Source organism: Lytechinus variegatus, chromosome 15 (assembly GCF_018143015.1).
Source record: "Lytechinus variegatus isolate NC3 chromosome 15, Lvar_3.0, whole genome shotgun sequence".
Lineage (NCBI taxonomy): Eukaryota > Metazoa > Echinodermata > Echinoidea > Temnopleuroida > Toxopneustidae > Lytechinus > Lytechinus variegatus.
In genome coordinates this window covers 11516710-11544165 of record NC_054754.1, presented here as the reverse complement: position 1 = coordinate 11544165, position 27456 = coordinate 11516710, and the positions used below count along the sequence as shown (strand labels likewise).

At 39.8% G+C, this 27456-nt stretch overlaps 1 protein-coding gene across 1 annotated transcript in view; it reads right to left on the bottom strand.

Moving 5' to 3' along the window:
• Window positions 1-1128, bottom strand: part of LOC121429158 (putative methyltransferase DDB_G0268948) — a 38462-nt gene extending 37334 nt beyond the window's left edge. The window contains exon 1 of the mRNA XM_041626092.1: window positions 911-1128. Coding sequence (XP_041482026.1) covers window positions 911-1018 — 108 coding nt within the window. The 5' untranslated portion in view covers window positions 1019-1128. The remainder of the gene's footprint in view (window positions 1-910) is intronic.
• Window positions 1129-27456: the final 26328 nt, after the last annotated feature.

Sequence of the window (27456 nt, the reverse complement as noted above, 5' to 3'; positions counted from 1 at the left end):
TGATATCAAGCCCAAGTTTGTGAGGCAGGATTCACGTTTGATCAGTTCCCAGTTTACCAAAGTTTTGAAAAAAGTGGAATCTGTGCCCTTTTTCATATGAACTTACATGCGACTGTGACACCCAAGAACAACTGAAAGAAAAGTAGTTTCCCTGAAATTACGTGAAATAAAGAAGAATTCAGGCAGAATCCTAGCCCAAAACCCCAACTAATTACATTTTCGATATGTACATTGTCACAGTATAGGCCGGCATGAATGCTCTTGACTTTGAACTTGCTTTTCGCTGGAACGCAATGTGATCGAAAGAAAATACTACCCTGTAGGCATGGTAGGTACTCCCGGGGGCCACTTACTTTGACGGGCTTTGACGAGTGGATACCATGCGCGACCAAAAAACACGTAAAAAGAATGTCTTTTTCACGATAGGGCACGTTACGTACGTAACGTGAAAAGGGTGCCAAAAACACAAAAATAATCAAAAAAGGGTATCTATTTCGCTAGGAAAATTAGGTGTTTAGGGTCGAATTTTCGGGTATGATAAAACAAAATTAAAATGTTTTATAAAGGATGTCCTTTTTGCCCCAACACTTCGTGTTTAGAGTCAGATTTGCGTGAGGTGTAGAAGGTGGGGTCGTACTAAACCAAATAAAGTAAAGCCGACGAACGAAGGACCCGTAACAATAAAACATTCCTGTACTTGTTTAGGGGTTCATTTCAGTATCGTTTTGTTTCTAATACTTGTTAAGGGTAGGGTTTCACACGCCAATACTTGTTAAGGGGTGCATTTTCAGAATATGGAAATTACGTGTTTAGGGTGCTTTTCGAGACTCCATGGTCGCGCATGGTATCCACTTGTGAATGGAAGTGGCCCCCCGGGTAGGTACTTTACGCCCAAATTAACTGTACTCACATATTCAGCGAGGTAGTTTACGATAGTTTCAGCAACCTCCGTGGAATAATGTGGTCGATATTGTAGATAGTTGATAGCAACATCTTTGTCTTCAAAGAAACGACTCATACTGGAAATGATACTACGGCAGTAAGGATGACACAATGATCACAATACACATTTGGGCTAACCATTTATTGAGGAAACATTTGTCTTTCACAACACGGTGCCCCGCCGAAATGTACGAGAATTATATTTGGGCAATGAACTGACTAGCTAGCGTGACAAGATGGCGCTATGCAGTGCGTACCAAAAAAAGATTTAGCGATGATTTACCATAACTTAATCATAAATACAATAGACAAATAACCTATCATTGTAAAGCTTAGAAGATTTCTTTTTCACGCATGAGTGAGTAAAAACAATTGAAGAAAGAATACCAAACAGTCACTTGGCGTATCTGGTATCTGGGTTTCAAAAAGAAAATCACATTTTAAAAAATGTTCAATATCTGCTCTTTATTTGTTTTATACCTCAATCGCAGAAAATGGTCAAAGACTTACAAAGTTCTGTTTATTTGAAATAAGGGTTGATTTCAAATAATTTCTTAAAATGAAGCGGTTTTTGCAGGCTTGCTTTCAGACTTATCATTCCGTTTTGTTGACGATCAGCCATGCATAAAGTCGTACGTGCTGGGAAATTGGTGAAATGACGTTTAAGAAGATTATGGCAATACAAACATTATTTCGAAGGAACAGAACAATGTTATTTCTTCACCATTTTCTGTCATTGAGGCATTACAATAAAAAGCAGATATTGAACTTTTTTATTTTTGAAATTCAAATTCCTTTTTGGTATCCTTTATTGAAATTGTTTGTACTCACTCATGCGAGAATGAGAAATGTTTTTTTGTTGGACGAGATTAGCTTTACAATGATAGATCATTATTTATCTATTGGAAGCGTCGTGGTGTAGCGGTTCTGACCCTCGCCTTGCATTGTAATCAGAGGGTCGTGTGTTCGATCCCACCATCGCCTCCCGTCCTTTGGCAAGGCGTTAGTCCACACTTTGCCACTTTCCACCCAGGTGTTACCCGGTACCCGGTAGGATGTGAAAGCCTATATGTATAGTATGTCTATAGCAATTGAGTCTTGGAACTCTTGTTGAAATGCTCCCCAGGGAGTGGAGAAGGCATACACTGTATGCGGGCATGCAAGGATCCGATGACCGGGGTAATAAAATGTCTGTAAAGCGCTTAGATACGTCGTTCCGATGAATTAAGCGCTATATAAATGCGAAATATTATTATTACTATTATTTGATTCTTTAAGAAATGACATTTCATTGATATTTTTTATTACACCATATATGGGGAAAACTGCTCGCAAATGACGTCCCCATTAACGTAAAATTTTGGGAGCTTTTTAAATCTTTGATGGATTCCCTAAAACCCTCACCAATATCATTTTGATAAACTTTATTTCAGTGTGATGAATTAAGTAAAATATTTGGGACTCAAAGTGTTCTTCAAATTTGAATATTAGGAGAGCGATTTGACATGAGAAGGTCGTGCATGTAAGTCCAGGAAAAATAAGAAATACCAATTAAAGTGTTATCATTTTTACGTCAGCCACTTTACCTCTGCCAGTATTACCTCTGCCATTATTACCGCTGCTATTTATTCCTCTGCCATTTTTACCTCTGCCATTTCTACCTTTGCCATTTTTACCTCTGCCATTTTTACCTTTGCCATTTTTACCGTTGCCATTTTTACCTCTGCCATTTTTACACTGAGCCATTACGGACGATACTTGAACTTGACGGAAAACAAGCAAATAGTTATGCAGTTTGGATTCCAAATCAATGGCGTACAATCATTAAAAAATCCTGTTCACACCATGATATGACGGGGAAATTTTGTGCTCTTGTCCACCTCCCCGGCCACCAACCCCTGTTATGCCCCAAGAAAAATATCACATTAAGTGTAGTCATGAGGACTTTGATATCAAGCCCAAGTTTGTGAGGCAGGATTCACGTTTGATCAGTTCCCAGTTTACCAAAGTTTTGAAAAAAGTGGAATCTGTGCCCTTTTTCATATGAACTTACATGCGACTGTGACACCCAAGAACAACTGAAAGAAAAGTAGTTTCCCTGAAATTACGTGAAATAAAGAAGAATTCAGGCAGAATCCTAGCCCAAAACCCCAACTAATTACATTTTCGATATGTACATTGTCACAGTATAGGCCGGCATGAATGCTCTTGACTTTGAACTTGCTTTTCGCTGGAACGCAATGTGATCGAAAGAAAATACTACCCTGTAGGCATGGTAGGTACTCCCGGGGGGGCCACTTACTTTGACGAGTGGATACCATGCGCGACCAAAAAACACGTAAAAAGAATGTCTTTTTCACGATAGGGCACGTTACGTACGTAACGTGAAAAGGGTGCCAAAAACACAAAAATAATCAAAAAAGGGTATCTATTTCGCTAGGAAAATTAGGTGTTTAGGGTCGAATTTTCGGGTATGATAAAACAAAATTAAAATGTTTTATAAAGGATGTCCTTTTTGCCCCAACACTTCGTGTTTAGAGTCCGATTTGCGCGAGGTGTAGAAGGTGGGGTCGTACTAAACCAAATAAAGTAAAGCCGACGAACGAAGGACCCGTAACAATAAAACATTCCTGTACTTGTTTAGGGGTTCATTTCATGGAATATATGCCAAGAGTATCGTTTTGTTTCTAATACTTAAGGGTAGGGTTTCACACGCCAATACTTGTTAAGGGGTGCATTTTCAGAATATGGAAATTACGTGTTTAGGGTGCTTTTCGAGACTCCATGGTCGCGCATGGTATCCACTTGTGAATGGAAGTGGCCCCCCGGGTAGGTACTTTACGCCCAAATTAACTGTACTCACATATTCAGCGAGGTAGTTTACGATAGTTTCAGCAACCTCCGTGGAATAATGTGGTCGATATTGTAGATAGTTGATAGCAACATCTTTGTCTTCAAAGAAACGACTCATACTGGAAATGATACTACGGCAGTAAGGATGACACAATGATCACAATACACATTTGGGCTAACCATTTATTGAGGAAACATTTGTCTTTCACAACACGGTGCCCCGCCGAAATGTACGAGAATTATATTTGGGCAATGAACTGACTAGCTAGCGTGACAAGATGGCGCTATGCAGTGCGTACCAAAAAAAGATTTAGCGATGATTTACCATAACTTAATCATAAATACAATAGACAAATGACCTATCATTGTAAAGCTTAGAAGATTTCTTTTTCACGCATGAGTGAGTAAAAACAATTGAAGAAAGAATACCAAACAGTCACTTGGCGTATCTGGTATCTGGGTTTCAAAAAGAAAATCACATTTTAAAAAATGTTCAATATCTGCTCTTTATTTGTTTTATACCTCAATCGCAGAAAATGGTCAAAGACTTACAAAGTTCTGTTTATTTGAAATAAGGGTTGATTTCAAATAATTTCTTAAAATGAAGCGGTTTTTGCAGGCTTGCTTTCAGACTTATCATTCCGTTTTGTTGACGATCAGCCATGCATAAAGTCGTACGTGCTGGGAAATTGGTGAAATGACGTTTAAGAAGATTATGGCAATACAAACATTATTTCGAAGGAACAGAACAATGTTATTTCTTCACCATTTTCTGTCATTGAGGCATTACAATAAAAAGCAGGTATTGAACTTTTTTATTTTTGAAATTCAAATTCCTTTTTGGTATCCTTTATTGAAATTGTTTGTACTCACTCATGCGAGAATGAGAAATGTTTTTTTGTTGGACGAGATTAGCTTTACAATGATAGATCATTATTTATCTATTGGAAGCGTCGTGGTGTAGCGGTTCTGACCCTCGCCTTGCATTGTAATCAGAGGGTCGTGTGTTCGATCCCACCATGGCCTCCCGTCCTTTGGCAAGGCGTTAGTCCACACTTTGCCACTTTCCACCCAGGTGTTACCCGGTACCCGGTAGGATGTGAAAGCCTATATGTTTAGTATGCATTATGAAAGATTTCTGCCTAAATGAGACAGAAAATCGTGTACAACTCTTGAACGCACACACAGGTCACGGAGTGACCCTGAGTGCAAACAGCTGACTGTGTTACAACTTAGGGGTGATACATTTTCACAATAGGGGTGATGAAACTCACTGGAGGGACTTTAATTCACTTATAACAAAGAAATGTGTACTACAGTACTCCTGTTGAATGCTCTGATGAAAATTATATGAGTTTCACATTCATTTGAACGGGAGGACAAGATTATTGTATATATCGAGTGCATTATGCATAAATCATACTACCATTGCGACCCCTGCCCGGCCGATGGTTCAGGCATGACGATCCTGAGTGACGTCACCGATAGAGACCTCAAATGCCAGGAGAGCCTATTCGACAACTAACTTCATCTAAAAAACACGTATTGAAGATAACATCCAATGGGGAAATGGCTTTCATTTTCATGAAATATACATTCCGTTCCTCAATAAATCTTTAACCCCGTCGTTAACTGCCCATTCATTCTCGAGCAATGGGGGAATGAATACAGAGTGTCTCAAAGTTTGTGTGAAAAAGGTGCATTTTCCATAGAACTTCTGCCAAAAAGCAATGCGTAAGGGAAAGATTAGCCCCAAAACACGAATAGATGAGTTAATCAAATGGAATGAATCATAAAAATCAGTGAAATATAGTTTCTCCTGTACTCATTACTGAATACCCCGACTTGATACGATTAATTTTTCCCCCTCTCCATCAACTTTTAAGAAAAAGGGTGCATATTTTCATAAAAATATCATGTGTTATATCGACGGACGCCCGTGCGTACGAGCAGGAGGAAGCCAAATGTCTCGTATTTTTCATAATGTATAGCAATTGAGTCTTGGAACTCTTGTTGAAATGCTCCCCAGGGAGTGGAGAAGGTGCATACATTGTATGTGGGCATGCAAGGATCCGATGACCGGGGTAATAATAATATGTCTGTAAAGCGCTTAGATACGTCGTTCCGATGTATTAAGTGCTATATAAATGCGAAATATTATTATTATTTTGATTCATGATAAAGTTATGATAAATCATCGCTATATCTCGGTTTCGTTTTGTGGGACGCAAGTGGGTCAGAAGGTGTACTGCCACAGTTATTCAGTTAACTATTTCTGCTCCTGGCATTCCAGTCTGTGGTCAATTTCTATTCATATTGTTCATTCTTTGATACTTGAATCGTACGTTTTCTTTTTTTTTTCATTAAGTTTTTATTGATCGATAAAATGATTACACAAATATCAAAATACAATCGAAATCAAACACAATAATAAAAAAACAATAACATAATCATAATGAATCAGAACAAAGCAGTATTACATGGAATAAAGGAGCTCAGCTAGTAAACAAGTACATCTGATATACAAGCAGTTTCTTACACAAGTACACTGTACATCAGAACACATATTTCCACTTCCTAAAGTGAAGTGCAAGAGTACCTTTCTTTTTGGCAATGCGATATTCTGTTTCCTTACAAGTTTTCAAATAGACTTTAAAACCCTGAAATGAAGGAATGTTATTTTGAATTTACATAAGTAAATATAATATTTGAATATCAGGAAAATATAAGTGATAAATTTGTCATCTTTAACTCCAAAAATCTTTCAAAGGGGGACGGATTAAAAACCTTCTTGGTATGTCGAGAAATTTCAAGAACTATTTCGTTCTAAGCTTTAATGACATAAATGAAATTCTACAATATCACTGGTTCCATACCACTCTTTGAAGTATCTGCATTGCACGATAAATTGAAAAAAGAATAAACACTGTAAAAGGCACATGACTGCTTGCCACCATGTAAAATCACAAGATACCATATCTAGCAAATAAGAGCTTGTATACAAACAAAGTGAGCAATTAACTGCTTTGAATTTAAACATATTACAAATAGGGGAGGGGGACAACAACAACAAATTAGGTAAAATCGATAGGAGGGTGCAAATGGCACCAAGAATAGTGGCCAGTGACTTCAAATCAGTCTCAGCCCTGGTCCAAAGGTGCATACAACGAGAAATATGAAACAGCCTTGAGCAAAATCCACCGTGTAACCACAAAAACAAACAAAATGGACTCTCTGAATCACATATAAATCATGATCTACAAAGGGGCATAATAAAAAAACACACAATATATCATCAGCAAAAGTCAGTAGCCAATACAGAAATCAAAACACTCGTACATGTATGGTTTACAAGTAAATCGGAATAACAGAGTCAATATATAAAAAATGCTCACAAATGCCTAAAGTAGCTTTATGGGGGAAAAAACATCTCTTGGGAACACACTGTAAACAAAAAAGAAAACAGTGCAAACAAAAAAGAAAACTCTTCAGATCCCCATCACAAAGGAGAGTAAAGCCAAGGGGTAGTAACTTGAAAATATATCAAAGTGTACATTAAAACATGTGCACATTATTTTCAAAAGATATGAAAAAGACATTACCTTATAAATGTAATAAAAATGTCACTATGGCAGGGAGATAAAAACTAGCATTAAGCTTCACTGATACACGTAGTATCTACACATGAGATAAAGAAGTGTCTGTACAGGTAAACTTCAAAAAATATATATCAATACAACAATAAAGTTCACTCCTGTGCACAGATAGATGAGAGATAATCAGTATAAAAAATAAGTCAGTTAAACAGCCTGTATTCAAAGACATAAACAAATAGACAAGCCATAACAACAGCTGTTCCCACTCTACTTGTTAAAAGGTAAAAAATTATTAAATATCATACAAGATTAAACAATTTCAGAGTCCATAAATATCACTTAAAAACATAACGCATGTCCATTCAGTTCAACCTTTAAACATGTAGATCTACGTGGAAGAGTGTTAATGAGATCCACTAGTAGATGTTTTCATTTGAAAAAGACATTCTGTAATACAATAGGATCAATCTGCTGAAAAGTCTTTCCCAGTGGTTGGGTCTCTGTACCGAATTTTGTCTGGGTATGCGAAAAAAGGCTTTTTTCCTCCTGATCGTAGATGCTTGAACTTCTATTGCTTCTTCTGATGTAATTGAAGGACTCTCTTTGATAGATCCTCAGCAACGAAGACCTTTCGATCCCGATATTTGGAATTTGACTCCTTCAGCTTCTTCACACACGCTTTACTCACCCGTTCCTTGGTTGTGAAGGAAGAAAAGGCAATGTGGATTCTTCTCGGCTGCCTAGAACTGGTCTCAGATCGATATGTGGGGGTACGGTGACACCTTTCTATCTGCGAACAATCATCCTTCGAGACATCGGCATGTTGTAAGAAATCGGTGACAGTTTTCAAACAATCTTCATGATCTTGGTTTGGATGTTCAGGAATCCCAAACAGAACAATGTTCTTTCTCCTTCCCCTATTCTCTAGGTCATCCAATTTGGCAATGAGCACCTCCTTCTCCTTCTCTAACTGCTTGACAGAATCCTTCAGGGACCCCATATCAAACTCAATGCTCTTGACTCTTTCATCATGATCAGACACCTTTAAAGAAATGTCGCTCAATTTTTTATCCAACAAAGCTTCAATGCGTGAGTCAAATCTTGATTCAAAGTCATTAAAAAAGGTGACAAACAAGGTAGGAGGAGCATCTGTGGACTCTAAACCAAGAGAACGCCTGGCGCTAGTGTTAGACGAAGCCAAATGCGTAGCCGAATCATTTCTGTACTGACCTTTGGGAACAGCGTCCGCGTTCGTTACCATACGGCTTTGGGAAGCGGTGGGACTAGAGTCAACAATTTTCGGCTTCTTGGAGAGCGGGGACGATTTGTTTGGAGTGTTTTCCAGCTGACGTGTACTCTTTGAAGGATCCATTGTTATATAAGGATAGTGTATATTATATCAAAAGAACATTATGTAACTCCAGGAGATTCGATCACAAATCCACACGGCGAAATTTTTCTTCAAAGCAAGGGATACAAAAATTACATCTTGAAAGACATTGTACAAACAGCGCCCTCCTGAATCGTACGTTTTCTTTATGTAATTGTCATTTTGCTAGATAAATAATAATGCAGCAACGAAATCATAGCCAGTGCTGATTGCTTTTATGCTTTTATGCTCTGAAATTCCATAGAAACTATTCAAAATGCGAACAAAGGAATAGGCGTATAGCTATAGGAAGTTTGGTATTTTCTAAATGAACAGTACAAAAATGCCAATAATATACAAATATACAAAGCTTTCAGTAGGTAGAGCGGGAATTCATCCGAGGTTGGACTGGCATTACTATTTTTCCCGAGGGGCGAAGCCCCAGGGAAAAAACAGCTATTTTGCCAATACAACCGAGGATGAATAATTCCGTCTAAGACTTCCAGCGATTACAACAATGCACGCCTGAAAATGGTTCAGTTAGTCTTCAACTGGGGTGCGGGGTTGAATCGGTCGGGTACAATATTAGTTCCTCTGATCTAACTTTGCTGGGGATAAACAGGATGATTTGAAAGTGTATTTCCTGATTCGGTTCCCATCCCGGTTGCTTACGTGATATACCCCCTTTGCATGTCTGTGCACCAGATGAAGTTCCCGATGCGTTCTTGAAGTTCAGAAGAAACCCAGCTTGGACGTGGCGCCAACTTCGTTCGATTCTCTCGAAATTTTCACGTGCTACGTCCGGTCCGCGCCACGTCATTGTGAAGTTTATATAGTCCGGTGATTCCAATAAGTTTATACTGCGCGCAGAACCGGTCCATGCTGCGTCTAAACGGTTCTCGCTACGTTCTGACTACATCCCGCAGACTTGTTTTGACTCGTTTATTTGGACGTAGCGCCAACTGATACACACCCATTACATCAACGCTACGTCCATGTAGTTCTCGCCGCGTCAAAGAACAATGGCCATGACGCAGTGGGAACTGCTGCCGTGTACTGAGAGCGTCGCGAGAATTGTTGTAGAGACGTAGCATATAGTCTGCATGATCCCCGAAGACCATATTTCCGTTTGTACTGGCAAGATTACTATAGTAATGCCAGTCCAACATTGGAAAAATGATTCCTGCTATACTTACTCAAAGCCTGGTTTGTATTATTTATAATAGGCATTTTTGTACTGTTCACCTACCACGGTTCACAGCTATATGCCTATTCTTTTGTTCGCATGTTGAATAGTTTCTATTTAGTGAGATAGCAAACAGTCGTGGTTATGATTTCGTCGCTGCATTATGATTATTATTTTATTTGGCAAAATGAAAATTACATAAAGAAAACGTACAATTCATGCATCAAAGAATGAACAATATGAATATAAATTAACTACTGGAATGCCAGGGGCAGAAATAGTTATTTAACTGAATAACTGTGGCCTTCTAACATTCTTCCATGCAGTGGTTGTTAAAAACATATGTGATCAGACTTGTTCTTAGCGCCATTGGCATTGTACGATGTGTTACAGCGCCACATTGTCACGCGAGCTAGTTCATTGCCAAAATATTATGTCTATTAATTCTGTAAAATCCTCACACCTCCTACATTCATTCATTCATTTAGTAATATATAAAAGAGACCCTTTCTAACCACATATATCATATGGATATAGCTTGCCCGACGACTAGAATAAAATCTTATTTCTCGTCCCTTTCGCCAACGTGTTGTGAAAGACAATGTTTCCCGCTGGGGGGGGGGGGTGTCAAATGTATTGCTGTACACACGCGTGGCCTACTTATTTCCAAACACCCCCTTAACGAGTTTTCTCTGTGCGCAAAATAATCCACTAAACAAGTTTTTCGCGGGCTTTATTTACAGATTTTGCCCCCCCCCAAAAAAACAAGTTGTCGCCAGAAAAAGCTTGAGGAAAAAAACATACCGTAAACACGTTTGGCTTGTCTTAAAAAAGGCTTTAGAAAAAAAAAGTACCCTGAATACGTTTGACCCCGCGATTGACCATTGACCAGTCTTTCAAAATACTACCACCCTTTTTGTTGAAAATCGGTGTTTTTGATACCCTTAATGAGTGCACGCGCGGACCGTGTCCAAAACTGAAGAAAAGCACCCCTATAATGGCATCTGGTATTCCATTTCTTGTTTCATTCAGAGAAGAAATGACTTTGTGAGATGTCATTTCTGTGAGCATTTGTGTTTCAGAATATTCTGAATTGTAATCTACTACAAGAAGATAATTGATTCCATCCAAATGAAATATATCCATCCCAAGTTCAGACCAAAGTCGGTTAGGCATTGGGTGCGTTATTAGAGGTTCAGACTGTTGGGCATTGCGTGTGACAGGTAATGCATCTTGCTACCTTGTCTTCGATTTGTGCGCTCATCCAAAATACTTGCCGCGCGCTTGCTGTAATATTTACTATTCCTAATTGCGACGGATACAGGACATCTAACATCCTTTTGTGGATAAGATGGTACTACAAGTTTGTTACCTTTCATGATAAGGCCATCAATTTCTGTTAACTCATCTTATGCAATCGACTGTCTCTATTGGGATGTCATGGGTCAGATTTCTTCAGATTTGAAATCTGAGTTGCTTATCGGCAGCAGTCTGCTTAGTGCGTCGGGCACAAAGTTTTTTTGCCTGGTTTCCATCGCAAATCTATGACCACATGACATGAGATGGAGCCTCATTCGTCGTAGTCTGCGACAATAAATTAGGACTCGGAAGCAACTTTGTAGTTAGGATCAATACTTTAATTAACCGTAATCAAGCGAAGTGTCGGACAAACGTGTTGCCGCATAACTGATGCAGATGGCGCTATAACATCAGATACAAATCAAATGGCGTAATCACTTTTTCCTTATGTAAACGACAAGAATTTTGCAATGATCCAAGGCGAGAAGCTTTGTAAAAGTATTGTCACAATATAAAAGTGTAAACTCGCAAACAACTGCAAAGCAAATGCGCAAACGTTAGCGCAAAGACATACCCACTGATGGGACGTCAAACAAAACCCAAAATAATAACAAACAAAAAAAATAAATGCGCAGCATAATTTATCACAAGCACAAAAATGCGCAGCAATTGGTAGCAGGCGCACTAGCTGGAGTGAGAAGAGGTATTCGTTTGGTCGCTGAAAAAAAGCTAGACGCATTAAGGAACCCATTAGCACACATAAATACACTCAGAAAGGTAAAAGCGTGCGAAGATGCATAAAAAAAGATATACACGAAAAAATAGCGTCCATCGATAAGGGCAAGCTGGACAACGCACAGGCATGGGGGGGGGGGGAGAGAAGGGGGCATAAACGCAGGCCAAAGTCAATCACAAACGTAGTCGTAAGGGATACCGCCGGCCATCGTCGGGGGCAGTGACGTCAAGAGGCCCTGGGGGATCTGACTGACCAGAAAGTGAAAAGGGGAGGACTAACATCAGGGTGAGAGAAAGTTCGTGGGGAATATCAGGAGGGTCAGGAGGGGGCAAGGGACATCCAGCACATCAGTAACGTCAGAGACATTAGGCAAGCATCGTGAGTCATCCGCTGGGGTGGGACTGAGCAACTCCTCATCATGGTGGTCGTCATCATCGTTACCAGAAACCCTCGGTCAAGAAGGATGAGAGGAGCAATCCGAGCGCCGGACACTGTATGACGTAGAACGGACTGGCTCCCAACAAACTTGCGAATGTTGCACCAATCGTTGTCGACACTGCAGACAAGGTAGCAAGGTCTGGCCTGGGTCTTAGTCCGGTCCGAGGGCAGGTAGACAAGGTCACCAACGTGAACAAGAGACTCACCATCGGAGATAGGCGTTTGAGTGCCTTCGATTCCATACTGGGCCCATGGGTGGAGAGCCGTTTCTCATGTTGATTGGTAATAACGTCCATGTCATGCAACGGAATCTGTTCACTGGTGAATTGGTCACGCTGGGTCCAAAGCTCACGAGCAGAGAGACTAACGCCACGGATACGGCTGTTAAGATGAGAGGTGGCCAGTGAGAGCAAGCGCAAGTGGAGTAACAGGACCACCACGGGGATCATCACGAAGCAGCTCATCTTCCAGCTCACGGACAGCCTTCTCAGCGACAGGTTTCTTGTTGATGTTCTTGGCACGGCCAATCTCCAAAGTGATGCCCTGACTGCGCAAAGACTCATCGTGTTGGAGAGCAGAAAATACTGGCGCAGGGTCGGTGCGGACGACAGATGGAGGGCCATCAATTGGCCTGAGAGGTGTGCATAGCTGAAGGAGGGCTGTGCGAAGAGTCTCCTTGCAATCATCTGGAATCAAAGCGCTTACAGTGTAAGAAGTGACACTCTTCCTGAGGATGAAAATTAGTTGGCGGGAACGCTTGATGACATCTGCAGCAAAAGACACCCCAATGACACATGGAGGGTCACCTGTAGACTGGGGAGTAGCAACACGAGGAACATTCTGGAGGGAGAGACAGCTATGACATCCGACAGTCAACTGTTGAATTGCTGCATCAAGATCCAGGGCATAGAAATACCGTGAGACAACCTGCTTGAGTTGGTGTGATGTGGGGTGACCAAGTTGAAGATGCAGGGCAGTAAGAATCCCCTGTAGCACATTGCGAGGAATGACGATACACTCCTGCTGTACTCCTGTTGTGGCAAGAATGCATCATCCCGGCGGACGACCAGTAAGCCATCACGAGCGATGGTGGCAACCTGGAGATATCGCTTCACATCACGGATACCTGTCAACTTCTTCGACGGGCGAGTACCCTGAGTAAGGTGGCCATGGGCACGGCGGAGGGATGGACAATCAGACTGAATCCCACCCCACGCGTGACGAGATGTGAAAGGGAGGCGTATCTTCCCTGAGAGGATGTCAGCAACAGAAGTTAGATGGACAAGAGAGTCTTCCATCCGTGAAATGAAAGTACAGATCTGGCATCGAACATCATGGCCTACTCGCAAAGTCAGCTGGGACATTGGCGGAGCCCGCCAGGTGACGTAAGGAAACCTGGCATCTGCTAATGGTTGCCAAAAAGGTAGAAACCAGAGGACTGGCAGAAAACTCACCACGACACAATTTCTCATAAGCCTGAACACAAGGTTTGCTGTCAGTGAGAATGCAGACAGGGTGGTGAGACTGGATGATGTATGGGCTGAAATGCTTGGTGGCAGCAGCGATGGACAGTGCTTCTACTTCACAAGGTAACCATGTGATTTGACGACCGCGCTGAAGAAAGGCGTCTGGTCTCTCGTGACGTACATGGTAGCGCCAAGACCATGGTTCTTCACGGATCCATCAGTGACAACCCATAGCTTATCAGATGGCCGGGGTAGAGTAACCGTACGAGTCGACTTGATGCCGGACTGGGCTTTGTTGAAGGCATCATGAAGCTCATCCGTCCAGCAGATGCGGTCTTTAGATTTCATACCTGCAATTGATTCATGCAGGGGGCCCAGATAGGATGCGCAATTCAGGAGAACATGAGCAAGCATCTTATAGGCTCCAATGAAAGACTGCATTCCCTTCACGGTTGAAGGGCATGAGCGCGTTGACAAAGTTGTTATCCTGTGAGAACTTGCTTTGAGGTTCCCTTCAGACTAAACCCACCCTAAAATAGTGGTGGTTTTTGGACAGACGATAGTCTTAGATGGAGAAAGGTGAAGACCATTGGAGGCTTGTGCATGTAACACCCTGGACCAGTTATGCAAAATGGCCTGCCAGGTGTCAGCACCACAGTACAAGTCGTCTGCAAGATTGACAACAACACTTTCAAACAATAGATCTCCCAGCACTCGACACATCAACTCCTCCAATGCCGTCTCTGATCCCGGCATACCCATAGCACAACGGGTGTAATCCCTGATGCCGCGGAAAGGGGTAGCAACACCACAATACTTCATTGAATCACGAGAGAGAGGTATTTGATAAAAGGCACTTGCAAGGTCAGATGCAATAATGTACTTCCACTGACCTATCTTTCTCAGAGTGGAATCAACGTCTGGCAAAACTGAGGGCTGTGGCTTAGAGTAGCGCCCAACATCAGCAAAAGCTGTGACAAGACGAGAGCCACCATTCGGCTTCTTCACAAGAAACGACGGGTTGACATATTCAACCGTAACACCAATATCCTCAGGGCGTGCAAAGACGCCAAGTTTCTCAAGGTCATCAAACTTTCCCTGCAACTCAACAAGCTTCTCTTGGGAATACAAGGGAAGGCGACCCTTGCGTTGTGGGGGCTGAACAGGACCCATGTTCACAACGGCCTTGAATGGACCAGATGCACCATTGTAACCCTTGAATGAAGGGCTAAACACATAATCATGTTCTGCAATAAGAGACTGAAAATCACCCCTTGCCTTTGGGGGGAGGATATTATCAGGATCCACAATAGCAGACCGAGAAGGCTGTGATAACTTTGGCCCTCCCTGCACCATAGAGGGAAGGGCAGTCTGACTAGGAGGAATTTGCACAACCTGTTCGCCATCTGAGACAACCACTGGACAAACCTGACAAATATGTTCATTGCGACGGATAACATAAGGAGGTTTGGGATGCGGATCCTACCAGCAACCCTCGAGACAACACCTGGAGCCGGAAAGAATTCTGTGATCATTGGTGTAGGAGGGGAATCTGAGTGAGGCTCTACGACAAGTGTTTCATCAGTAGAAAACTCAGGAGGTAGGGAAAACTCAAGGAATTCACCTGGCCAAATAGTGGTAGTTTGAGAAGGGGCACGAAGGACAAATGTGCGACGCACTGCATGACCAGCCTTATGCTTACTACAGGAACCGTAAATGAACACAGTACCATCAGCCAAGGAAATCTCCCTCCTTGCTGGCCCGAAGGCCACATCATTCCTTTCCATGAATGGAGTACCAGCCAAAACGTCAACATCAAGGTACTCAATGACCAATCCTTCAAAATGGAACTCATGACTGCCACGACAATCGGTGAAACGGGTTTCACCACAAACCTGCAGCGGGGAGGACCCATCAGCCTGATGAGCTGACTGGTGGTGGAGGACACGTTTCAACCTAATACTCGGGCCGTAGAAGCACGCATCATGTTCCCAATGGCACCACTGTCGAAGGTGATACGAACAGCATGATGATAATAAAATGAGTCAAAATAAGGAGACTGGCGAACTTGGACACGCATTGTGGTAGAGGTACCTCCGCGGCCAGGGTCTGGTGACGAACAAGCCTCGTCACATGACTCCTGGGGGTCAACCTCACCATCAAAATCATCAGAACCACCATCATCGAAAATCTTGGCAACCTGCCTGGCCTTTGCCATGTACTGCCGATCGGAGTCTGGAAGGTAAGGACAGATACTCAAAAAATGGTCACTAGGACGGCCAGCCTGAACGCAAAGTGGACAAGATTTGGAAGGCTTGGGACGGAACTTCGCCGGGGTTTGAGACTGAGTACGCCTGGGAGCAGTCTGACTACGACCACGGGGCGGAAAAGCCGCTGTACGCATTGCCCTGGAACATTCAACTGACTCCAAAAGACTAGTAAGGGCCTGAGAAATTTCAGGTTTGAGGGATGCAAGTTTGCGTGAACGGAGTTCTGTGCCGTACCTTTGCTTCACCACCTGGGGAATGTCAGGGTGCAAAAGGCGAAGCCACGGCAGAGCCATGAAATTCTCAATTGAAGGAGAAAGTTCTTCATCATCCAGGATGGTATCACCGTGTTGGGTAATACCACTACCAACCGTCAACAAATTGTCCTCGACAAAGGCAAGTAACCTCTGATATAAATCTTCTGGTCGCTCATCAGATTCCAGCTTTATCTCGCAAAAAATCCAAAAAATGAGCGCCTGTTGCCTGAAAGCCATAGTAAAGTCTAATAGTAGCCCAAATGTCGTTCAAAGAAGTGGAATTGCGGACAATAGAATTTATAGCAATGACGGGACAAAAGTTAGCAATCAGACCTAGCGTAAGATCAAGTAGGTTCGCTTTTTGTTGAGCAGTCTTGCGTAATTCTCAAGGAACAGAGGGATTGTCCCCTTCTGGGGTTAGCTCTTGTTTTCTTACCCCATGTTACCGACTCAGAAAGGAAGAAAGGAAAGTTAGGATCAAGATTCAAGGTGTACAAAAGATTCTGCCTCCATCCTTTAAAGGATGTAATGGACTCGTTTTTACCCAAGCACCATTGCTTTGGTACTTTCGGCATACTGCACGCCATTGTAAGGCTGTGGGACCGACACTACTTACGGCTAGATCTAACCAACTACTCGTTCACGGTGAATTTACTTTTACGATGCAACCGGCTGTTTTCCTTCTCAGCAAAGTCCTTCAAATGTGGCCTAAGAAAAAAATTCAGGCGTGAGTGAATCCCAATAGTGGCCAGCGCGACAATAAATTAAGAATCAGAAGCAACTTTGTAGTTAGGATCAATACTTTAATTAACCGTAATCAAGCGAAGTGTCGGACAAACGTGTTGCCGCAAAATTGACGCAGTTGGCGCTATAACATCAGATACAAATCAAATGGCGCTGGGACTTAAGGCATGGTCACACCGCCCGAGCGTTGTTGGAGATAAAAAAATCATCACCGTTCGCTCCCGTTCACCATTTTCGATTTTGATTGTTTTTATTTTTTATCTTCCTTCCTTCAATTTTGTGAGCGAAATTCGACCCCCTCTCCCTACCGTTCCACGACCGCTCCAACAACGCTCAGGCGGTGTGACCAGGGGCCCATTGCAGAAAGAGTTGCGTTTAAACGCAAGTCAAAAAATCAATCGCAAGTACCAAATGCGCGCTGTTGATTGGTTGAAAATAAAATTGCGCATGATTTTTAGAGTTTCGATTGATTGCAACTGTTTCTGCAACGGGCCCCAGGCCTTAAGTTTATGCAATGGCTTGCTGAAAATCCCAATCAATGGTTCTGTCCAAATATATATTCATGAAATTTACGGCATGCAAATAGAATCGCACTCATTTTCTTCCTCACTTGCAGCATAATATTTACGCCACGGAAACGGGTTTCTGTGCATCATACAGCTTGAGTGTTGGGGCTGATGTTATCTTTTCTTTAAAGCATCGACTGCATCTGCATGTTCAGGTTCCCAATGCCAAGCGATATTTTTCTGTGTTAACTGTCGCAATGGCGCTGTGATGTCAGAAAGGTTCGGAATGAATATTCCGAGATAAGTCATCATGTCAAGAAGGGTCTCGACCTCCTTGTTGGTCGGGTGGGGTAGATCAAAAATCGATTCGATCATCACTCAGTTTGACACCGTCTTTTAAGATTATAGCCACCTTTCGCAAACCTCACGGACGGTAATACTAGGGTCCCCTAACACAAAAATTAACTCTTAATCATACACTTGTTTTTTTTAGATTGATTGTACATTATAGTCAATAGAATCAAACGTAGAAAACTGCTCTACAATCATTGCTAAGCTTTGTGTTACGGGGGGGGGGGGGGTTACAGGCCCTACAGATCGGTTTTTCGTGTGCAAATTCTTTCCCACGACACCCGCACCATACATGCATGTATACATTACTACTGATGATCATCATCGTATGCCCCCTGAGTCGGCGGCGAGCCTCTACAATGGCAACTGGCTGGAGATATTCGAAATACAGGGCCCACAATAGATTATGACATGGATAAGAAAGTGGTTTTTCAAACAAATCGAGTACATATTGAGTGAGGAAAAAGTTACTGAATTAAGGCTTAGATACATAGATCATTACAGTCCATCGAATTGATATTGCATTTAATGTGGATTATTGGTTGATCATTGGCAATTGATTCCATGGGTCAGATCACCTCTGCCGTGTCTCCAGCCGAAATAATTTCCCATGCGTTGATATTTACACGACATAGGCAATAGGCCTAAACATGCTAAACGTCTGAACACAAGCCAAATTTGCGGGGGGGGGGGTTCTTTTGCTTACTCCTCCTATACAAATGATATGCTTCTAGCACACAATGTAATGGACATTATGTTTTTCTTTCCCCAGAGATGGGGATTAGATTCAAATTCCGAGGGGGGGGGCACTTACATTGATAAGAGGATACCAGGCGCGATAATGGAGTTTCGAAAAGCACCCTAAACAAGGGAAGCAAGTCTTTTCCAGATTATGAAAATGCATCTCTTAACAAGTACACTCTAAAAAAATGAAGTGCTAATTCAGCTCTTAAAGAGTGTGTATAGTGACTGCACTTCGGAGTGCTGATTTTTCTCGTTCAAATTTGAACTAGACAAATCAGCACTCCGAAGTGCAGTCACTATACAGGCTCTTTAAGAGCTGAATTAGCACTTCATTTTTTTAGAGTGTATTAGCTTGTGAAATCCCCCTTTTCAGCATTGTAAACATCGTTTTTGACACCCTTAATTATGACGTTACATAAGCCTATACGTAATGTACTTGTCTGGTATCCACTCTTCGATGGAAGTGGGCCCCCGGGCGACCTCTCGAGCTCTGGGAGGAATCAAATGTGGCTGTGGAAAGTCGTCCTAAATCGGATATATCGCTGTTACCACTGTCAGTAGCAACCAGTTTTGCACACGGAACGCAGATTGAATGTTTCCGTTTCAGATGCGTAACGAAAAAAAAATCTCATGTCACACAATTTGCATTGCAGGACAGAGTTTAACGACCATGACGACGGGCCCAAAAGTCTCTTCCAAAATCAACTACCGTCGTAAAAAAGCGTTCGCGTACTCCATCGAAAGGACGGGAACATGTCCAACGAACTCAATTATATTTTTGCGTATTACAGATTTCTCTTTGTTCAGCTTGAGCACTGATGTTTTACTTTCTCTAACAGTGCTTCTAGTTGCACATCATGTTCTTTTTCGTCTTTTCCCCAGACGAGTATGTCGTCTGCTGCGATTTCTACTCTTTTAAGTTGTCCGAACTCATCTTTTATTGCTCTTTGCCAAATTTCACTGGGAGATGATATACCAAATGGTATGACTTTGTATCTATATCTACCAAACGGGCTATTAAATTTCGTATAATACGAACTCGTCTCAGTTAGTCTGTGGAAGTTGCCAATATCCACCTGCGCATCCACTGTCAAATTTCGAGAAAACTTGCGCTCCAGCCATTCGAACGGCCACTTGTTCAACAGTAGGCAAACAAATTCGGACTCGACCATCCTGAATTTGCACTACTGTCATTTTAGTTAACCTACATGTATTCGGTGGGTTTGTCTACCTCTATAACACCTAGTTCTTCCATGATTGCCATTAGACCAGTTCGTAGTTACTTCATGGACAATTTTGGTCAAATGACATGTCATTTCTTTCATTATGCACTCTAAAAAACGAAGAGCTAATTTAGCTCTTAAAGATCGTGTATAGTGACTGCACTTCGGAGTGCTAATTTGTCTAGTTCAAATTTGAACAAGAAAAATCAGCACTCCGAAGTGCAGTCATTTTACACACTATTTAAGAGCTAAATTAGCTCTTCGTAGCTCTTCATTTTTTAGAGTGTGATAGGCAGATTTCAAAGCAAGATATACGTAAGCTTGCCTTACATAACAGGATGACGAAATTGAAAAGACCAGGTGACTAGAATAGCACACCAATGAACACTTTATGAAGGTATTTGTTGCATTCCTACTTTGAACGCATATCATAGCATAATAAATTAAGAGGCTTTTATAGGAGGAGATTATAATTTGTTTATCAAATTTTCGGCATTACTCCTATTTGTTTAAGATCAGTATATGCTCGATCTGTAATGAAAATCATAAGATCAGTATGCTTGATCTGTGAAAATCATAAATCTGGTGGTTGAGTCGCTGCCCGGAAAGCAGTAGATGGCAGGTTCGAATCCCACTGGTTCCAATTTTTTCTGACTTATGATTTATGATTTTCACAGATCGAGCATACTGATCTTATGATTTTCATTACAGATCGAGCATACTGATCTTAAACAAAAAGGAGTAATGCCGAAAATTTGTTAAACAAATTATATCATAGCATGTTGCACAATGTACGTGGCAATCTGTGAAATACCAGTCGTCAGTGGACGCATTGTTGCTTTTGTGGATGTTAATGAAAAACCACTATTCAAAAAATATATGAATAATCAAAACATCAATGTTGGTGCTTATCTCATTAGATTTTAAATCACCATGTCACTTAAGTACAAATGGCCTTCCTCTGATCATGTGGAGACTCTTTTGATCATGCGCAGAAAGGAACTACGAACTGGCTTATTCCTTCTATAGTCTCACCCTGCTATGCAGGTGAGACAAAAAACGAAAGACTAAAAACGGAAGAAATTGATAAAGGAAACAACTGAAAGTCGGTATTTAGAACACTTTATAACACTTATGAAATGTTTATACAACAAATACCCATTTCCTGGATCGTCACCTCAACACATAACACACACGGTGGAGTTTTGGAGACATGGTAGCTAAAGAATAATGTCATTATCAACCTACACTGTACCCTCACACAAACAAAGACGGTTATAACATAATAATGTTTATTTAGTCACGTGTCGGGTCACAGATGTCAATAGTGTCGATGTACCTGGAGGAGTACACATCATTGTATGGGGCGAAGCAAACTAAATGTAACATCATGAAAACGTCAACAATAAATGCTCTGAAGCTCCTTCCTGCTTTCTTCCTTCAAACTGTTTTCCAACTTGGTGTCATCAAAACGTTTGGTGTCTTTCTTCCAGAACTAAAATCGAACTTGGGTTTGACATCAGCTGATATTGGCATCAGCCTCGGTTTGTTCCAGGCCTTCAGTTTTGGTATGAGTACGTATCAGTCATTGTTAATACTTTTTTAACAAACTTAATTTTAATGATGGCTTCATGATTGTTGTCTTTGAAATCGCAGCGCAGTATGATTTTATGTCCCGAATTCACAGGGGTGTTTTTTGCAAAAAAAAATTAGAATTTGGGCCTATATGCTCGCATTTCCATCACTGACGCAAAGGCATTTTATTTGATCAAATTTCACACGCGCAAGGAGCCAACTACGCGCTCATCGACACAATCATAACAACATGCAAAACTTGGCGGCGATTTAGGAGGCAGGAAGGACACGAATCCGCACGATTCAGACCTTGTGAGTTTCTTCTGTGGGCGGTGATTTACAGGTTATGAATTAATATCTTTAGTAGAAGTGGAATAATAGAATTTTAGATAGCTTATTTTCATTACATTTATCTTTTGGTGAGGTTGGCAATTTATACAAAATGCTTAGAAAACAGAGAAAAGCTTTGAAATCAGTTAGGGAGAGGGCGACCCCAAGTAAAAAAAAAATCGTTGAGGGCATGTCTCCGCCGTTCCTCCGGATCGCTACCTTTGACTTATTTATTCATTTATTTATTTCATTATGTATGTATTTTCTTATTTATTCGGTATAAAACAAAAATACTTAACCTATTGACATCTAAGTTTTTAAAAGCGCTTCACCATAATTATGACAAATATTTGAAAATGATGACTATCTTACTACTCCTCGTCCTAAGCGCGAGGTGAAACCTGTCGAAATTTCATTCTGAAAAAAGGGAAAATTCAATAATTAAATCAATATGTTATTTATTAATCTAATAAGCCTAATGAGTGTGCAAAATAATATTTCGCCAGAAAACCTGACATTTCGAGCTCTTTCGTAATTTTGAATATGATGCATGAGTTGATATATTTTTTAACAATTAACGCGAGCGGAAATTGCAAGCCGAAGTTATTGAAAAATTGTTATGAAATAGGGGTTTTGACAGATCGGACCCGTTTCCTAACGATGTTTATTTATTGTTCAAAATAATGTTCAATGATAAAATTTAGAAACCGGACTAAGTTATTTTAATATTATTCAGTTACAAACAGCAGCGTCATGAGCCAAACATTTTGAGGGGGGCAGACATGTAAGGAACAACAAATCTAAAAAGATGCGATCAAGCAAATAAATTGACTTTGTCAATAAAAGCCGATTTCCTGATAGATTTTGATATAATAATCAGAAAATAGTATCATATTTCACACTTTTAAAAATCTCTTTGTTTTCTCCTCTTCCCTTTGATTCATATTTGGGGGAAGGTGGGTTGGGGGCCATGATATATTTCTTTTGTGCAGGGTACATGGCCCCAATCCTCCCATCTGTACACCAGTGATTTCAAAGTTTGAATATAGAATGAAATAGTTTCTGGAAATTCTAAAACAATAATCATGTGACTAACTATCTGTTGAGTCTTTCATTTCTCTCTGGTATATATATTTTAAATGATGTACCTGTTATCTGCGCCCAATTGTTTTAAGGGATGTTATAAATCCGCTTGTTTGTTTGTTTGTTTGCATTTATTTCTGCGTTCAAAAACACAATACAAAATTATTCATAATTACAAAATACAAAATAATTCATAATATAAACAATGTGGTCATATTACATAATAAATACAAATAAGGATTTGAGTATAAATTAATCTTTCATAAATGTAAATATATGCATATAATGTAATAAATGAACGCAGGAGACCGCCATCGTGAGCGGTTAGGCCTGAATTGATGGCGGCCTCACTTCGTACAAGCCCAAGGATAAAATGGTATAAAGGCTTGAAAACGCATCAGTTACTATTATAGCCCTCTTATGAATATTCATGATATGATATTCTAGATAAACGACTGGTCAATTAGTGATCATGTGACATAGTATAATTTCAATAGGAAAACACATCGCTGCAAATAGCTCCGAATAGTTTTCTTGTAGCTCCGGTATATTGAACAAAATTGTGTACGGCCTCCAGAGGAGGTGGTTGGATAATTCGGTACGAATGCTGAATGCTGAATCTGGAAAAAGAAAAACTGCCTCAGTTGGAAAAAAAGTTACAAGATGAGATCGACTCTCTAAAGGAAAAGCTACTACTCTCCGAAATATATCAAAGGAAATCAAATCTCTTGTTTTATGGGTTGGAAAGAAAAGAAAATGAAAATGTTATGAATGTTCTTCGTGATGCATTTATTTCGCTTGGTTTGAGTGATGAGGAAGCACAGTCCGTATCCTTGATCAATGCTCACCGTCTCCCATCAACTCGTAGAGCAACCAACACCAACGCACCAGAGCCTATCATCGCCAAGTTTGTTTACATGGCCCAAAGGAATCGGTTGCTATCTGCATTTGAAAGGAGGCCACAACGTCCAGGAAATGATCAACCCCAAGCAAGAATCAGTGTTCGCACCGACTTACCCCCAGTGTTGAAAGCTGAGAGAGGAATTCTGGCTGCAAAAGCGTACAAATTCAGGAAAGAAAACAACCTTTCAACCAAAATAGTTGTTGCCGGCACAAAAGTTATCCTGTACACCAAATCAAAAGAATCAACAGAATGGAAGCGTTACCAAGAATAAAGGAGTAAGAACCCAAGATTATTCTTGTTGCCCTAATACTAGAGCAAAGTTGTCTTAAAATAAAAATAATAATATAATGATAAGCACAAACAATTTTTCCGGAATGTTCTTCAAATTCTAATAACTCATATCCTATGTAAAATCAAACGCCTTAGTTGGATCAAAGCTCACCAACACGGTCATAGGCCTACAGACTTTAAACACAGGTGTATGCTGTTTGAATTGCTTACAAGAAACTAACCTTGTGTTAGTGTTTCTACCAAAAATCTGTAATATCGAATTCTTATAGGCCTGATAATCAGACAAGTATTATAATCCATATTTTGACACAAACATTGTTTCCAAATCGTTTAGTAAACGAAACACATTTTAATATTCATACAGCTATAATGTTAAGGTTGGAAATTTATAAGCGAAACAACAACATCCAAATCTTCATAAGTCCTTCACCTAAAGCAAAAAAAAAAAAAAATCTCTACAATGATAAGTAAATAAAAAATATATATTGTGAGATGCATTCGCCAAAATGTGAGGACTTGTACTATGTGAATCTTTTATTTGAAATCTGTCAATTTCTACAGAGATTGCTAAATATAATATCTTCACACTTACTATGCACTTATTATGATATCCATTCAGCCAAATGTGCAGATATTATGTGGTTTTGTTGTTTGGGGAAAGGAAAAATATTAATGTCACAATTCATATAGATTGTATAATGAAAGAATAAAACATTTTGTAAACAAATCAATTTGAATGAATTGGAGATACAGTGTGTATTTCATCTAACTACATATGAGTTTGCACGCGGTTGTATATAGCTTGCTCAAATACATCCGAGTAGGGATCTATCTTTAACTTGAATGGTGACGATTTATGCAGATGTTAACACAAGACTATTATAAGTATACAAATGTTTCACGAAATGTGAAATATATATAATCATAAAATACATCTAATTCAATGTGGAACTTCTGTTTCAAATGTGACAACTATTGCAGATATTCTCATCAAAGCATATACTAATCATATCTCACTATATATTATCAGATCCATTCAGTCAAAAGTTTAAAATATTTGGTTGTGTTTTGTTCGAGGAAATTATTAAATAAATTATTTTGTAAACAACCAAATCTGAATAATTTGACAATATATCGTGAGACTCATAGATGTGAATGTTCACACGCGGTTGTATTTTATTAAAATACATTCGATTCATTAGCAATCTTTTACTTGGAACGTAACGACTCTGTAGACACTTTTTTTCAATCATGACTAAAAAATAAATGTGTCTTTTTTGTATCAAATATATCTAGCTCTAGTTAAATCTTTTACTTATATGAGATCGGACTGCAAAAGTTGTTAAACATTGGACTATCATTAGTATACAAACCATATATACAGTGAGATGCATTTGCCAAACGTGAGATATGAGGTAATATTTTATCCAAACATATATAATTCTATGTGGATTTAATATTTGAATTTTGTCATTTTCTGCAGATATTCTTATTAACATAAGATTATCATCAATATACAAAGTATATTTCAATATACGTTATTAGAGATTCAATCAACAAACTGTGAAAATATGTGGTTGTGTTTTTGTTCGAGGGATAACAACTGCTTGTAAGTCTTTATAGAGCTTCAGTTAAATGCGTTAATTTCTAGATTATCTAGAAGGAAAATATTGAATATATTATATTGTCTTTGTAAACACCACAATTAAATTTCAATATATCATGAGATTCATTTAGCTAGTTGTGAAAGTGTACACTAAATCTAGCTCTATGTGAATCTTTCTTTTTTTATACTGGAGATGCGAAATGTCTGCAGATATTGTTAAAGAAGTGACTACCATTAGTATACTTCACATATTTCATCACATATTGCGAGACTCTAATATGTGGATGTATTTTGTGGATTTTTTTATTTATTATTGCTGTGTAGCTAGAATGTGAAGGTGCATACGCGAATGTAGTTTATTCACCGTGAGCTCATATCAATTGGAAGGCTCGATTTGTCATTTTATTTTATCTTGTTTTTGGCGCCTCAAGTGAAAAATTAGACTAAATCGATAAACATAGGGACGGGAAAACAAATGTTTTATGTAATCAACTTCCTGATTGCTGCAAATTCACTATTTGAGTGAGTTTAGGGATACCTCATTGCTTTGTTTCCGGGAAATATCAACTGTGCCTATGGCGGTTTACTGGACCGTACCTTTATACATGTTTCTTGCTATCTCGGTGGCCATGTGACGTGACGGGGTGTTCCATTGTTATTAATCGGTGAATAAACTCATCACGTTGTCCATGCATTACCCGTTGCCAGGCATGGTAGTTTTTATAATCATTTGATCGTCCAGACATTTATTGACAAGTGAAATTTTCCCTTCCTTGCATCCACCAGCTTTTGCTGAATCAACCTGTATGCAGCCATTATGTGTATAGGCCCTATGCAACCATGCATTATGTGATTATACCACGTATATCCATTGTGGCACCACCCTTTGGTTGTACATGACATTATGTGCTAATTTATCATCATTTTCACGAACTATCCTTCTTTCAGAGGTCATGAACCAATTTTGAGAAACTTGTGTTTAATTTCTAGCTTTTAGAATTTACTTTTTTATTTTGAATACCAACACAAGTGATCGATCATGAAAAATAAAAGACTCTGAAATTTAACGAGATATTCAACAATTTGCATCTCATTAGAAATTAACAAATTAAAATTTTTCTTTGATTCTGGATTGACTCAGACCTCTGAGACACTTCGTGATGCCGATGACCAATTATATCAATATATATAAATGTATATTTTTTCGATAGGATCGAAACCTTTATTTTGTATCCTTATTATTACAGTGCCACTGATATTTCGTGTTTAAAAGGTTCCTTCATATACAAATCATGGCTGAGACACTCAGAAATAAGAGTGTTCATTACATTTCGATTATGAATATTCATCAGATTCCGGTTGTAGGATTTGAATTCTCCAATCATCAACTCCATCATCATTGTCATCATTGTCATCATTTTCATCATCCTCATCATTATCACCATCATCATCATAATCACCAACAGCAAATTCTATTTCACATTCATTCATTTTTAGTTTTTTTAAACTTCATCCTCTCTTCATCTCATCACCATCTTGCTGTCACGACACAGAAAATTTACACACAAATCACAATTTTTTCATGTCATACCAATAATCTTAAGTTTTTGGTAATATTAAATATTCCTCCTGAGTAATGACATGGAATTTTTTTCTATTTTCAATACAAACAATATATCATCTGATAATA